The sequence below is a fragment of the Lagopus leucura genome, unplaced genomic scaffold, assembly GCF_019238085.1.
Source record: "Lagopus leucura isolate 7727_CA_CO unplaced genomic scaffold, USGS_WTPT01 Super-Scaffold_806, whole genome shotgun sequence".
Classification (NCBI taxonomy): domain Eukaryota; kingdom Metazoa; phylum Chordata; class Aves; order Galliformes; family Phasianidae; genus Lagopus; species Lagopus leucura.
In genome coordinates, this window is record NW_024962260.1 from 3458768 (window position 1) to 3474587 (window position 15820).

General features: G+C 39.9%; 1 protein-coding gene across 5 annotated transcripts in view; it reads left to right on the top strand.

Annotated features, from left to right (window-relative positions):
- The window catches only part of HECTD4 (HECT domain E3 ubiquitin protein ligase 4), a 66468-nt gene that overhangs the window by 6663 nt on the left and 43985 nt on the right, over positions 1-15820 (top strand). For all 5 annotated transcript variants that reach the window (XM_042865921.1, XM_042865922.1, XM_042865924.1 and 2 more), the window contains exons 2-13: positions 3255-3772; positions 6300-6389; positions 6736-6866; positions 8749-8857; positions 9498-9636; positions 10479-10649; positions 11451-11643; positions 12912-13073; positions 13162-13275; positions 13827-13967; positions 14332-14564; positions 14879-15024. In XM_042865921.1, the coding sequence (XP_042721855.1) occupies positions 3255-3772; positions 6300-6389; positions 6736-6866; positions 8749-8857; positions 9498-9636; positions 10479-10649; positions 11451-11643; positions 12912-13073; positions 13162-13275; positions 13827-13967; positions 14332-14564; positions 14879-15024 (2147 nt within the window). The remainder of the gene's footprint in view (positions 1-3254; positions 3773-6299; positions 6390-6735; positions 6867-8748; positions 8858-9497; positions 9637-10478; positions 10650-11450; positions 11644-12911; positions 13074-13161; positions 13276-13826; positions 13968-14331; positions 14565-14878; positions 15025-15820) is intronic.

A 15820-nucleotide genomic window follows, 5' to 3' on the forward strand; every position in this document is an offset into this window, starting at 1 on the left:
AAAATTGATGTTGTTTTATTTCTTCCCCTAATTCTAGCATCTTGGTTATTGAATGCATGCAGAGTAGCTTGCAGAGCTGCAACTTTTCTTGCTGTTGTTCCTCAGGAACCATTCTTTATACTTTCCATTTCTATTATGGGGTTGATTCTTTTGTCTGTTTAATGCTATTGATTGTTGCTAAACAAAATGTGAATTGTCTTATCTAAGAGCAGAAAATGAACTATGAACCACTTTAGCTCTACCAGTGTTCTTAAGACTATTTTTCCCTCGATTCTGTGTTTGTCTTCTTACAATGGCAGTGGTGTATTAACTTGCACTCAGCACCTTCACCTCCTGTGCCCTTATTTTCTTAGTGTATTAAGAAAGTTAAGTGTTGTTCTGTAGTGTAGCTATTTAAGTTTTCTTTCACTTGTTCTGATCATGAGCTGGACGTTCAGATTTTATTTTGTGCTCTCCCCTAACACATAAGTACAAATCTTTCATTTGTTTTTGATACCAGTGTGGTGGTGTTACTGTTGAGCTTCCATTTCTGTTGGAGACCATCTTTTGAGGTGTAAGTGGGTACTTGGGTAACTTGCTCTATGGCAAAGCAGTGATTTGTTCCCTGATGTTCATACTCTGTCACCTGCAGGTCCAGGTGACTGCTTGTGCTGTGCCGGTTTTTGGGGTCTGTTTGCATCTGCGGTCTTCCCAAGTGTTGTATAGGCAAATGTAGGTCCAAGGTTTAACAGACGTGTGGCTGTAGGAGAATGACTGTGCTTGTTTTAACAAAGAGAGTGGTTGGTTAGGCTCCTAGATAGGAAGAAAATAAGCTAATTTGGGGCAGAAGGATTAAGTTTTGCTGGAGGGGTGAAAAAGGGAGGTTTGGCAGAGTGCACCAGCTTCTATAGCCAGAAGAAGGCCTCCAGCGGGTATAGCCTGGGGCTGAAGGCATTTGGAATGGCAACCATGTGCCAGTGAGGTCTGCAGTAAGTCAGCTGGGCAAAGGGTGGGAGAGACTTTTCTGTTCTTATTCTTCCTGTGAATTATTTTAGAACAGATTTTCTGTTTCTTTTCTAAGCACTGGTAGTTGTTGTCTGCTTTGGAATTCATGAACGTTTATTTGTTTTCTTCTTGCATTTTGCTTTAATCTGCTTTGACTTCAAATAGGCTTCAGGATAACAAGCTTTGCCTGGAGATGTGAGAAAAGTAGTCAGTGGGCTGAGGAAACCTCATCAAAAGGTTGTGAGTCTGTTGTGAAGCCTTCAGACTGCAAGGGGAAGCCGTGTGTGTGGCACAGGGCGGCTGAAGCTGTCAGTGTCAGGTCAGGTGGTTTTGTGGTGCGTAGCAAGATCTTAAGGCGTACATCTGAACCCTGGAAGTTCTCAGGCTGTTTGTTGCTGCCAATCAATGTGAAAATTTGGTCTCAAAGCTCTTTTTGCAGGTAGCTTTAAGCGCTCACCTCTGCCAATACAGTGGGTTAAAATGGCTTCAAATGTTGCGCCTGAGCTAAGAAATGCAACCTGGCATGGATTGTGGGGCTTTGTGTCTGTGGAGAGGGGTTGAAGACAAAGGCAAACTCTGCTAATTCCTAGCCATAGTGCTTATTGCGATCTAAAGGGACAATCTAAAGGGAAGGCCAGCTAGTCACTTGTCTTTTGTGGTGTCTCTGCTGCTAGTTGAGGACACAGACCTTGTCAGCATTTCTTCTAGCTGAAAATGTTGATTCCTTTTTCCTCCACTGCTGTAGTTTATTATTGCTTAGTTGGGGATCCATCACCTACGTAGTGCAGTTCAAGCAAGTCAGAAGCAAACTGCTTTAGAGTGTGATTGCATCTATAACAGAAAGTAATTCAGCTTAATTTGGAGACAATAGAACGCACAAATTAATGGGAGGTAGTTATTTTAAATATATGTGATTTAGGAATTAATATTCTTAATCTCTTTGAAGAAATTAATAAAAAGAGATTCTTGGGTTTTAAGAAGCTTAGTCCTAACATCTACTAAGTGTAATTATTATGTGAATTGCTCTTTAAAGTGAACTTTCCATGTCTGTAGTGGGGAGTGTTTGGGTTGTACTGAAAAGCTTCTTCATTGACTGTAGTAGGGGTGCTGGTAGACATGGCAGATGTGATTTGTCCTGAAGTGTTCTATCAAGCTGTTCAAAATTCTACAGTTAGTCATAAATATGTTTCATATTCCATACAGCTTCTGTCTACAATAAAATAGTAATAATGTTAAACAAAAAGCCTGCATGGAATTGTTCATTGCATCTATTAAAGTTTTTGTTTTGTTTTGTTTTTTTAAAAAGGGAATGGGATGGGGGTAGGATGGATTTATAGCTTGATAACGGGCTGAGCAGCGTGGATGAGAGCAGTGTGGAGTGCAGGCAGAAGCCCTTTGGACCTTGAATCTGAAGTATCAGGAAGTGTGGAGCTCGTCTTTCCTTGAGGTTAACAGAGCTTAAGTGGCTTTGCTGATCTCAGCTGTTGTAAAGGGAGACGTTGTCTGTAAATTACCTTGAATTGTGAGCTCAAGTACCAGGCCAGGCACTAACCCATAAATATGTTTCTTTCTGTCATGGTTTACTTTTCTTCTGTTGCAGCTTTGTCTCCTGTTTTGCTCAGAAGTTCCAGGAAGGCCTCTTTCTTCTGTCTGAAATGATGAGGAGAGATGGCTTCCAGGTTTTAAGCTATGGCAGCAACTAGAAATATTTTGAAAAAGATTGCTTAATGCAATATGATAAAAATGAGGAGGGGGGAAAGCAAGGAGGGGAGAGCACACAACAAAACTCTTTGGTTGTTTTAGAGAACTGATGGTGTTTTGATTTGGAAAGTCCTGGAACTAAAACGTTCAGATTCTTATTACAGAACATTGTAACAGTATTGACAGCTATTTTTCATAGAGGGGCTTTAAACATCATCACTCAGTCCTGAATTTCTCAGCAGAATTGCCTCAATTAAAAAAAAAAATTAAAAAATCATGACAAATGTATGGCAGTGGAGCTCTGAGATATTTCGTACATGTTTTTGTTTAAAATCTGTACTGTTTCAGCATCACGATTGAATCCTGGCCTTCAGTGGCAGTGCTGCCTCAGCAGTAACAGGCTGCACGCCACTTCCCTGCTCTTTGGCCTCCAGTTCGGTTTATTCACACACCCCAAAAATCCCTCCATCCGTCACAGTGTGCCGTCCAGATCAGCTGTGCTCTGCAGGCACGCGTTGTTTGTCTTTCAGAAAAGAAAACCTGTGCAAATATCATCCTCTTCCTTTCAGATCCTTACGTTTGAGACCAAGAACCCGACGGAGCTAGCTGAGCGCTTGCGGTCTGTGTGTGGAAACCAGAGCAATGCTTACGCTCGGCTGCTGGAGTACCGCCTGAACGCCCTGCGAGGACTCTGGAACGCCCAGCGGCAGCTGGCACTGGAGGAGCAGCACGACCGGGAGAGCTCGGGGGATGAAGAAGCACTGGCCTTACTCAAACGTCAAGGCTTGTTACAGCAGCCTGAGCAGGCGCCCTTTACTTCACGAATGGGGCTTCTGCTGGTTTTTCCCCTCATCCAGTCTCAAAGTAGAACAGACCCTTCTCTCTGTAACATAACCGCTGAGGTGCTATTGAATTGCCTTCGAGACTGCCAGCCTTTGAGCTTGACTAAGGAGCCGGCTGACTGTCTCAATGGGATAGAGTCTTTGCTGTGCTCGTGGTTGGAAGAAACTTCTGCTTCAGGTCATCAGATTCCCTATAAGCAAAAGGAAAATGCTGCTGCTGCCCTAGTTGCCTTGGCTTGTGCAAGGTAAGGAAGCTGTGTTGAGATGGTATTGATAGCGTTTGTACCTAAACGTGAGAAACAAAACTGATGTGCTCACGCGGTTGACGTTCATTTGCTGCTTACTTTAGTCTTTTCCTAACACTTAAGTACTGGTATGGAAAGGGTGAAACTGGCAAACTCATTGTTTATTTTTTTGTGTGTTCAACACACAAGCAGAATGATCTAGGTTAGAAATGTGCACAGTGCTGCTTCTGCTGCAACGATCTGTTCTAGGAATAGTTCCAAATGGTTTTGTCATGGAGGAAAGTTGTGTCCCTTTGCCCTTTGTGTTGCCTTGTTAGGCCTGTAGCTTATGAATCTTTCTTCTTTTGGCTGTAGAAAGCATTGCTGATAAGATTCAGGACAACTCATTCCAGATTTCACTGTTGCCTTGTAAAACATCTGGAGGTGTTTTTTCATTTGGTTGCCCTTGAAGAATTCAATGAGTATAGTTTGGACTATCCCATGTCCTGTCTGTGTTTAGCATTTAGGACAAAATGGCCATCACAGCTTTTAATAGAGATTCCCTCTTTTTATTGGTTTGGACTTGGGGAGGGGGACAGGACTGCAGCATTTAGCTCTTGCACAGCAATCTCGGCCTTCGTGTTTAATGTTTCTGAGATTGCAGTCCTGTCTGTCAAGTTTAACTCTGATTTAAGATGTTGAAGTTCTCAGGAGCTGTCACAGCTTGCTTTGAGGAAAAAAAAAAAAGTTTCTTCACATGAAAAATACTTTATTTCTAGTGTACTTGCTGTAATGAAGAAACTTACTTCGTGTGGCAAATTATTTTGCACTGGCAACTGCCTTATCTAAAAGCAACATGCTTGAAAAAATACTTAGTAACTTGGATTTGGATTTTGTATGCAGTGTACATACATATGTATGTATATATGTGTATATATATTTTTCCCCCCAGATGTCAGTTTTCAGGAATTACAGCATGTTTGTTTTTGGTTGAATTTGTAAAAGCTAAATTTCCAATAGTGCTTTTGAAATGGAAGTTGATTTGGTATTTCCTTTGCAAATCTCTCTTGCGCTGCTTGTGGAGATGCAGCATCTGACATGCTTTGTTTACCTGCGAAAGCCCTGCATTTTTCCTTTAAATATGTATGCTGTGCGTTGGGTGCCTTATCAACAGAAAGCCTTCAAAATGAGATGATTATTGAGATTCCTGGCTGCAATCTTGTGTTTTGAGTTACTAAGAATAAAACAGCAGGGTGAATATGGATTTAAATAATTAATTGAGGTGCTTTGAAGTATTCAGCGTCAGTTTTCCTCAAGCTGAGGTTGATCTGTGAGAGCACACAGCTGAAAATGGCAGTGGGGAAAAGGTGGTTTTGGAGGTGGGTGAGGAGATGGCGGCTGGTAGAGTTAAGGACCCATGGCTGGCCGTGTGTGACAGAAAGCAGAAGGCTGCTTTTGGCAGAGCGCTTGGGAGGGACCTCTGCAGTTCAGCAGTCGTGCTTCTTCAGAAGTCGATTCACAAGCAGCTATTGCCATAGCTAAGGCACTGTCAGGACTCTTGGTTTTAGCTGGGCTGCTGTGCCTGCACATAAAGCTAGCACATCTTCCAGAAGACGGCTTTTTTTTCTGATACCCTGAGCTTTAAAACAGAAACTGTATAGTAGATATATTTTAAATACCTCTATTTCTGGGAGGGAAAAAGCCAAAACAAAACACAACAAGCAGTTTTCCTCTTTGTTGACACACGGATTTCATAAGTTCTCCAAAGAAAAGAATTCAACATGCAAATGAACAAGAGCTATAATTAGAATTACAAACTCCACCTGTTTATAAACACTGTGGTGAAATTTTAAAGCAATGTATTTCTATGCAGGATAAGAGATGATTTTTGCTTGGGTTTAATTTTGCTGTAACAGCTATCTGGTTCTTGTATACGTTTTGATCCATCGCTTCAGAAGGGGAAGAGCTTCCATCTTTGTGTTCAGAAGTAAAGTAATTGAACTCATGATAATAAACTCATTGCTGTAAGTCTTTTCCATTTAGCACAAGGAAGCCAATTCTGGGTTATGTCTGCAGCAGCTCTTAGTCATGCTGTGCCTCAGTCCCAGGAAGACCCACATGTTATATCTGAAGTGCTCAGTCAGCAACAAGAAATACTGAAAGTTGCTGCTATACTAGATGTAAACCTGAGGTGTTTTATTACGTGCCTGTATGGCTTTTACTGAAGGTGTTGTTTTCACACAGTTGCTGATCTCCCTACCTGCATGGTGCTTCGTCCTCTTCCAAAAAGACAGTGTGACTTAGGCTGGCAGTTAGCCAGCATCCTTCTGCCTTTCTGTTACCCTCTCTTCCTCTTTTCTCTTCCTCCACAAAAGAATGAAAATCGACCAGAAAAGAAATGCAAATTAGAAAAGAATCTTGATGGAATATCTTTGCTACTCTCTCTTTATGGTACTGGATATTATATTTTACATAGATGCTGCTGTCTGTGTGCTTTCAGTCTTGCTTCAATAGACATCTTTAATTCATGTTTTTCTTATCCTTTTAGAGGGTCGCTGAAAACCTTTGTTCATACAGTGCATCTGTTACAGAAACAGACAGATCTAGGAACCTTGCCTGTGGCTGATGTGTTATACAGGTCTGTAGTGACTTTTCTAATTGTAGCACTTCTACCTCGGCTCTGATAAATGATAAATGCATTTACAGATAAATGTCTTTAAATGTAATGGAAATGCTTTAGGGTTTTGAAAGCTGCAGCAAAGGTTGAAATTTCTTCAATTAAAGAAGGAAGACATTAGAAAGTCAAATCTGAAAGGATCCAGTAATCTGTTTGGTAAAGTGCTAGTGAATCCTCAAAGTAGCTCATGTCCTCTGACAGAAAAACAAAATGCTTTAAAATAAATAAAACCTCATCTAAACTTCTGGTGAAGGTAGCATTTGTTCTGGCTGTTCTCTATGCATCTTACCTTGTTTTGTGCCTAAAGGTTGTTGCTTTTGGAGGGAGGTCCTGGCTCACCTTCTTGTTTGCTTGGAGGGAAGCATATCGTGTCCTGGGGCTTTGAAGACATGTTACCTGCACCTGATGCCAACAGTAGCTCCAGCGGTGAAAATAAAGGTGAATTATTTCTGTGTCTGTCAATATTAGCAGAGGAGAATAAAAATGCTTTTTGTGGTAATAATTAGTTTAAAAACAAAATGATGTAGGGCTGGAGAGTTGAAAAGGATTTCATCTTTTCTGTTGGAAGTTGTATAAAAGCAGCTACAGTCTGGCTCAGGTCACTGAAAGCTGAGGGGTTTAGAAGGGAGAGAGAAGCCTGATAGGTAAGGAGTGGGAGGGCAGCAGCAGCCTGGGCACTTTGTTGTCAGTCTGTACATTCACAGCTGAAGTTTTAAAAGGCATTGACCCAATTATATGGAAGTACTAAATGCTGTGTGTTGTTTAGCTTGTCATCTCAACTCTTATCAAGCTAATCTAACCAGAATATGTAAACGACTTTTTATAACTTGTTTTGGGGATCAGATAAGAAAAAATATCTTGTTTTGAATTAAAATGAAGAGGTTGCATTGATCTTAGTGTAGCCTTAGTGTAGCCTACAAGCAAATTGGTGCCTGAAGAGTTACTTTGTGCTTGCTGCAGACCAGGTGCCTTTTTAACTGGTCTCGTGATCTAGGTGGAGCAAACCATCAAAAGCTGTAGCTGTGGTGACCCTCCCTGATTTCAGTGGGAATTTTTCAGGGAGGTCAAACTGATTTTTGGACGTTATCCCCTCGTTAATCTTTCAGTGAGTGTAATTTGTTTGTCACCTGCAGCATTGCAGTATCCCTGCATTCAGTAGCTGTCACTGGCAGAGCAGGTTTATTTTTGGAAGTACAAGTTCAGTGCCTTTTGTTTGTTTCCCTGGATGACTGTGGAGATTATGTGAATTTAAATAGGTTGACTGGAATGGTTTATTGACATCTCTGTTACAAGGCTTTGTCCTGTGTGTCCCCTCTTGATGGTTAGTAATTACTGCTTTCTGAGTGACAGAGCTGTGGCAGAAATACGTTTTGTCTTAATTTTAGCAAAGTTCAGAGGTGGAAGGGGCAATTTGCTGCCTGGAAGAGAAGTGTGGTGTTGTACCAGGAATTAGATCAAGGCTCAAAATCATACTGCTCCTTTCCCACAAGCAGTATGTTAGGAAATGGCACTTGTCCTGAGCAGGAAAGGCTTCTACAGGCATTAATCTTGCTTGTACTTGTATGTTAACTTGTACATTAATCTTGCTTCCGGTCCTGGCTACTGAACATTTGCAACAGGTAAAGGAGAATTATATTCTGCTCCTTTGGGTCATTCTGAAAGAGTTTAATAGCAGGTGTCCAAGTTGGTTTATATTTAAGGGAATTTTTCACTTGAAATGAATTTTGTTGCTTAGTCCTGTGTTCCTAGGCATGATGTTGGGTATTGGCTCCTACTGTACTCGTGGTTTTGAATAGAGTGCAAGAAAGCCAGTTTAAACCTATGGCACAAGCTTCTGTTTAGAGTAGTACTAATAATACTAAAATGATTTCAGTAATACCAGAAGACAGGGGTCTTAATGCTGATGTGAGAAATGGAAATTCACCAGAAACAGGTGATGGCCACTTGAATCGTGTTCAGAGCTGTACTAATGTCAGTGAGTGTCTAAAAGAAGCAGCTGGCTGACCAGCCCCTAATTCCTGTGGGGTTTATTTGGTATCACTAGGAAATTAACCTCCTATGTTTGCGGGAGTTGTGTGTAATCCAAAAGCCTCTTTAAGTGACAAACGAAAGGTAAAGAAGTTGTGATAAGAAGAAGTTCAACTGTTACAGTATCGCTTAGAACTCCGAGTAGTAAATTCAGCATTAAAAATGTAGTTGTGACTTGTCAACTGTGGCTTGTTGTGAGCGTCTGTTGGCTTTCACTTACTGTTGTAGCTTCAGCAGAGGAACAAGAACTATTGTTACATAGAAAATCTGTGCTCCTTTCTTTCTGGTTCAGATGCAGACTTAGGACGTTGTCTTGCAGCAGATGGCCTCTACCTTTATACAACAAATTCAGTGGGAAGAGGAATAAGCAAATTAGGATCTGGGTTACACGGTACCTTGCGGTAAGTGGCAGCATAGATGAGTATTTGCTATTCTGCAGATGCATTTGGGGAAAAAAAGAAGTTGTTATTTTGGTAAGCCTTTCTCAGATGTTAGAAGTAACAGGACTAGAGCACATTCTGCCTTTTCATTGAGTGTTATTTTAGCATTTTGGTCTTCTCATCTCTAGCTCTTGAGAGTGTTTTCTCTGCACTTATAGGATAACTTGGTTGTAAGGGACCTTTGGAGACAAAGCAGCTCAGCCTTCTCTGCAAAGAGGTGTAGTAGCAGAGTAGCTGATGTTGCAGACATGTATTTGTATACACATGAAGTTGATTTTTCTTTGCTGAGAGGGATGTAGCAGAGACTGGTTTTTATGTAGAGCTGTACAATTAGTGGGTTTGTAAGTATTTGTTTTCTAATTATGCTATTCATTATGTTATGATTAATGCAGTAACTAACAGTACTGCCTTACTTCTTTACTGCTTAGAAGTCATGAGGTTCCTTATGGTTAAAACCTTTATGGCAGAAACTGATGTCTTACAATGAATTTAAGTTCAAAGTTCTAGAATGTGGTTGTGAGTTCTTAGAAGAACAAACAAGAAGTGCAGAGTTTGAAAGAATTATAATGTGCTGCTATTTTTTTTCCCCTCCTTTTGCCAGAGGTTTTGTCTACTGCCGAAACGAGGAGCTGGAGGCTGGGTGGGTTGCTTTTGGCAACAGCAAACTTCTTCATCGGCCTGTCTCTTTTGATAATAAGCCTCACTCCCTTTTCCAGGTTGTGGATCAGCATACCCTTCAGGTAAAAGGAACAGCTAGTGTGTGCACTGCAGAGTTAGTGCAAGGGAACATGAAGTTATAGCAGTCACTTCTAACTCTAATCAGTGTGGTGCTGAAGCTTCTGCTTCCTGCTTTGTGAAGCTGCCTTTGTGAACCCCAGTCTAAAAAATTGCACTGTAGGAAACTTGGGAAACTTGTAAGTTATTATAGATCTTACTCTTTCTTATTGTGTATGTGAACACGTGCACCCACGTCTACAGACATATGAAGTATTACTTCATGGTAGTAGAGTAAGGGACGGGATGTGGTATGGTCATCTAAAACAACCAAACAGTAGCAAAAGAGGACTTTGGCTTTAACTCAAAACGTATGCTTCCTGAACAGCCCGTTATTCAGGTATTGAATATATATATGTATATTTCTAATTTAATTGTATTCTTTTGTAAAATGAGTGCTTTGTTTACTTTGTAGTTTGGTTTTTTATGTTGTTTTTTACATTATGGTCTTAAGGATGGATGCACATATTCACATCCTGTGTGTTTCTTGAAACAATGTTTGAATTCTCCTTTTCTTCCAGAGCTTCAGTCGTATTTCACAGAAATTGCAGAAAGTGAAACTTTTTAGCAAGTGTATTTTCCTACTGACATGGTGGGAATGCTTTCATCTTTAGGTGTATTAACTGTTTAGGTCTGCAAGGGTTTGTATGCTGTAGTCCCATTTGGCAAATACTGCACAACAGCTCTTCAAAACAAATGCACGTCATATTAGATCCGTCAAGAAGCTTTTTATGGTCTGGCTTTGTTTGATCTTATGAAGAAGCTGCTGATCTGTGAAAACTATTAAGATGCTGTCCCTGTCTCGTAGGTGTGTCAAATAATCCCAATGCCAGTAAATCACTTCCCAGTTGGCAGTACTATGACCACCGTGCACCTTTCTTCAGATGGTACATATTTCTACTGGATTTGGTCTCCTGCAAGCCTCAATGAGAAAACACCAAAAGGCCACTCTGTCTTTATGGACGTTTTTGAACTTATAGTAAGCAAATTTAGGTGTCTTCTGTGAGTTGGTAGCATGACTGCTGTTCAATTAAGTATCAACGTTCTCAAATATGGAATATTGGGTTATAATATTGATAGATGTGATTTGAATAGGTCTCTATAATGCGTTTGCAGAATAACAAAACAGAAGGTGTATTGTTCAATTCTGTCTTCAGAAGGCATACAACTATCATCCTCACAGTAGGAATTTTCTTATAATGTAAAACATACTTTATTATAGCTAGCAATTAAGTTTTATGCTAAGACAGTGTACTGAGATTTAAAGCACTGCTTACAGTGGATCTCCTTCATCGTGTTAAATGCCAATCTGTTCCCACAGGTTGCAGATGCATTGTTTTATCTACTCTGTATTTTATAACCTGAAATGCTTTTACACTGTGTGGCAAGCATTGGTTTTAGTGTAAAACCAAATGCATTTCAAAATGAATCTGGAGAATCACCTTTTTCTCTCAATAGCCTTTGTTTTCAGCTATGTATACATCTATGCCTATACATACATCATATGTGTGTATGCACGCTTACATGCATACATTCGTGTGTGAATTTTAATTTGACAGTGAAACACCTCAGTCTAAAGACTTGAATAGGAAAGCATGGAGCAGTTGGTAGGCATCTGATATTGACAACTGAAATGATACGGGTTTTTTTCCCTAAGAAATTTGGCACCAAGGTTTAAATCTGTATCCCTACCTGATATATCTTATCATTCATTTTAGGTTATTTGCATCCTATGAACTTAATATCTGAAAGTATTTTTTCTTTCCTTCATTTTTAACAGGTAGAAAATGGTGTATGTATAGCAAATCCTCTGCAGGAACGAATTATATTAATGCGGAAGGAAGGGGAATCTGCAAAGAGTATCAATGAGATGCTTCTGAGCAGGCTGTCGAGGTACAGAGCCTCCCCGTCAGCAACACTGGCTGCTCTCACTGGCTCTACCATCTCTAATACTCTAAAAGAGGACCAAGCAGGTCAGAGGAGATTTTATTGACTGAGGAATTTGTCATGTTTTGTTTCTGAATGCATAATGTCAGTTTGAGTAATGGCTGATTTCTTAGCGGGTGTCAAAAACTGTGTGCATTTTTTCCATGAAAAGTCTTTGAGAGGGATGTGCAGTATTTGTTTCTTGTTTGAATTACGAGTTCCTTTGCTCAGCTAGTCATCGATTGTGGAAGATGTTTAAGAAGAAAGAAACTGGAGGAATACTGGTGTACGTGGTGCCCTTTTTGGTTATGTATTCAGTTATAGGACTGGATTTATGCCATCTGTGATGAAATGGAAAAGTGTATTTCTGTGCTGCTAGTTTAACTGGGCTTCGAATTGTTATGTGAAAATGGACTGCAATTTAGAAGATGAAATTCTTGCTTCCCCAGCAAGTTGAATGTTATAAATCTTGAAGTAATTTTGCTTTTTTGAGGTAGTTTGCAAAATTTTGGGGTATTCTCTTATGGATTTGCTGAAACTACCAAGCTAGAGAATCTTAAGATTTTATCCAGTTTGTCAATTGCTTCTCTTCTTTCACGCATACATCTGAAACTAAACGAGCTTGCTTTCTAAAATGTTCAACAGCCAGAGGTATTTTCATAAAAACAAATTATCTAGGACATAAATATTCTTACAGGGAAATTGGCAAAGATTTAGCTTGAAGAGCTATTTTAAATGCTGTGTTTTACCAGCTTACAAATAGAGTGCTAAAGAAGACTAAGCAGTTATTCTTGTCCAGTTCTTTAGTCAGTGCTCAGGAAAGTGTTGATCAGCCCTGGCAGGAGTTAGATCGTTATGACTGTATACATTTCATGTGAAGCAGGAGGATTAAAATAGTAAATGCCTAGTGAATCTCAAATGGTCTTTTTATGTTTTCTTGAAGTCTCTAAAGCTGCCTTTGGTATGCATAGTACCATATGACTCTTAAGTCTATTCTATTTGTACTTGTATTTTAGCCTCATAATTTTTTGGGTTGGAACCAGAAATTGCTACCTTTATTAATTTTTAAGTCATTCTCTTTAGCTAAATAACCTGTGAAATTGCTTATATTGTTCTGGGAATTAACACTGCATGTGTGGGATTATGGAGCTGCCCCTACACGCAGCTTTTAAACGCTGCCAAATGTAGCTTATATAAATTTCTGCATCAATTTATTTGAAGTCCCAAATAGCATTCTTTCTTGTTTGTTGCTGTTGTTAAGGTTTTAATGTTACGGAGACACACACGCTGATTTGATTGCTGTTGCATATTTCAGCTGCTAACACAAGCTGCGGGCTGCCACTGAAAATGTTAAGGAAGACTCCAATATACACGTGTGGAACGTACCTGGTGATGTTGGTGCCCCCCCCGGGGGGGTCGGGCAGTTCTGCCACACGCTCGCTCTTTGGAGGAACGAGTGCTTTGTCGTCTTTAAAAAGTGAGTCAGATGCATTTCCAGCAGGTCAGGTCCTTCGTGATAAGCAGTCAACCTGTCAGAAATTAATCGCTGACTTTGTGCTGTGCAGTTCTTGCTTCAAGCTTGGTGTTCAATATTTCGGATGGGCAGTTCACGAGCCGAGCGGATCTCATTGATGCTGCAGGAAGTTCACTTGGACGTGGTGCTCTAGTACCAGGACTCGGTAGGTAGATCTGTTTTTAAGAAGTAAACGTACCCCATCCTTAAACTAGTTGGATTTAAACTCACAGTGATGGCTTCTGCAGTGAGGTTTTGTATCTGTAGTGATATTTTGTCAAGCTTACATTTTTGAAAGTTCGTAACTTCCTGAGGAAATGCCACGTTAGATACTGCTACTGGAGACCTCATTATTTGAAACGTCTGTATGGATATGTTATTTTTAACAACATTTAGAATATGCTGTCAAAGAACCGTTTGTGTCTGTCACCCATTTATCCCTTCACATTTACTGTCACAGACCTGCTTGTGTTTGTAAACCCTACAAGTAGAGATGAGTCTCTGGGTTTAGCACTTCCAACAGCTTGCATCATGCAAACTATCAGTTTTGGTTAAAACTATTACCCACTAACCACAAGGCACTATTATTAAATTGCTGTCACATGACGGATTTTGAAAAGCAAATAAATTAGATTTGTATCTACTATAAAGTATTTTAGTCTGTTTTTGGTGTGGTTTTTTAATTCTAAAATTTGGTGTGCAAAATGTTTTCCTCAGGTGCCTGTTACGATACTATGAACAACATGATATGGACATGCTCTAATGATTACATTGACCAGTGGTGTAATCCTGGGAACCAGGCATTCCACTGTGTCTGCCAGAGGCTGGGAGTGAGCCACGTCATTACAGAGCCTAAAGGTGAGCTAAACCTGCACATGGGCACTTTATACCAAGTGAGAGTGACATGTACAAATATCTGAGGATAAATGCATAGAAACTCCCTTCTGAAACTTTCTGTTAAAACACGAGTTAAGCCTTGGAAGAAGTTCCTTGTTTGAGTTGCTTGGTCTTTGGTTTAAGAAAGTGAAAACCAAATGGAAACAAACCTGAAAGCTTCCAGAACATTGCTACCTTTATCACATTAGTGCAGATAACTCTTTTGTTTATAATGTGGGTGGGAGCCCTCATGTTAGATAATGATGATAATAGAATGCATTTTAGAAGAAAATTCTAGCCCTGTAGTCTCTGTTAGGCAGTGTTTAAACTGATTTTCTTCTCCTAGGAGATGCAACAACCACCAATGAGGTTATTAACCAGTTACTGCACCATGTTGGTGCCATGTGTATCCACCAACTCAATCTGCTTGCAGCCAGCAATAATCTTCCCATAACAAATTTCTTGGGGAAGCAGCATCCAATCGAAGCACATCATCTCAGCAGCATCTGTGACATTATGGAGAAAGCGATGGTGAACGGAGATACTTGTATAATACGCTGCATCCTTGTTGTCTTCCAGGTACAAGGATATCTTTCCTCGTAGCTTGAGCATGCTAATTGAAATGTAACCTTTTCACCTTTAGGGATTAAGGTGAAATACTGAGAAGTTTCTTATTTACTTTGTTTTTTTTTCTGCTGTCAGGGGATAGAAATAGAAAAATGGTTTGTTGGGCTGCCAGAGTGCTAAAGTTGGGGAATTCAAATTCTATTTTTGGCTGATACTTTTTAACAACCTAGACAAACGTTTTGTGAAGCTGACTACAAAAAATGAGGTGATGTGGATGTCGTGTACATTGTGTTTTATCGTTGTTGTTGTTTAATTTTTTTTCTTAGGTGGTTTTTAAATTTTTCTTCAGCCCACAAACCGAAAGAAACAGAGACATTGTGAGGAGGTCGGGCCTATTGCTTTGGCAGTTGTTAATGGCACCAAGGGACCAGATCTGTGCAGAAATTCAGAAGGAAGTTTGCCTGGCTATAAGGTAAACATCTGCCTCATCACATGCATCTTAGATGCTTTATAATGTTACAGTAGCTGAATAGTCAAGATGTGCTCAGTAATTATATTTTGATACAAGAAAATTTAGAACAACTTAATATGATAATTACTTTAATCTGTATTTGTAGAGAAAAGCAAATAAATTGTGTTTGAAATGATCATAGTGTAATAACAGGTAGTAATCCTTTTCTTGCCATTCTTCATTTGTAGCATTTTACTGAATAGCTTTTGGAGTTATTTCTTTAGTGCTTATTATAATGTAGCTGCTTAATTCCAGCAAGGTTTTCTCCATTTCAGGGGTGAGTGAAATGTCTTCAGTGTTTAGTTTATATAGTTCTTTGGTGCTCTGGAGAAGGTCATGCCAATGTTGTTAGTTTTAGATCAGTATTTCAAATGACAGCATTGGAATTCTCCCACACAGAGGGAATGCCAAGGGAAGTGAGTAATACTTGAGGAATGCAGTAAGAGATTGAAGGTCCAGGTTAAAACATGGGTGGAGTAGTAAGATTGCCCAAAGAGACAGATTTATGCTTAGAAAATGGGAATCTGTTTTGGAAGAAGTATGGCGTTATGTTTTGGGGCTGGCACTTCAGACACTTAAGCAGGCTGGCTGCTTTAGCTTCACATCATGTTAGCTGCTGCATCTCTGGAGCCTCATGCTGTGTAATTTCCTTTCTGTGACTTGTCAAAAAATAGCAGAATGACTAAGTGTAGGAAAGGTAGTGAGAAGTGTGATTGCATGTTATGAAAACGAGAGAACATAAATCTCAAGGACAAGG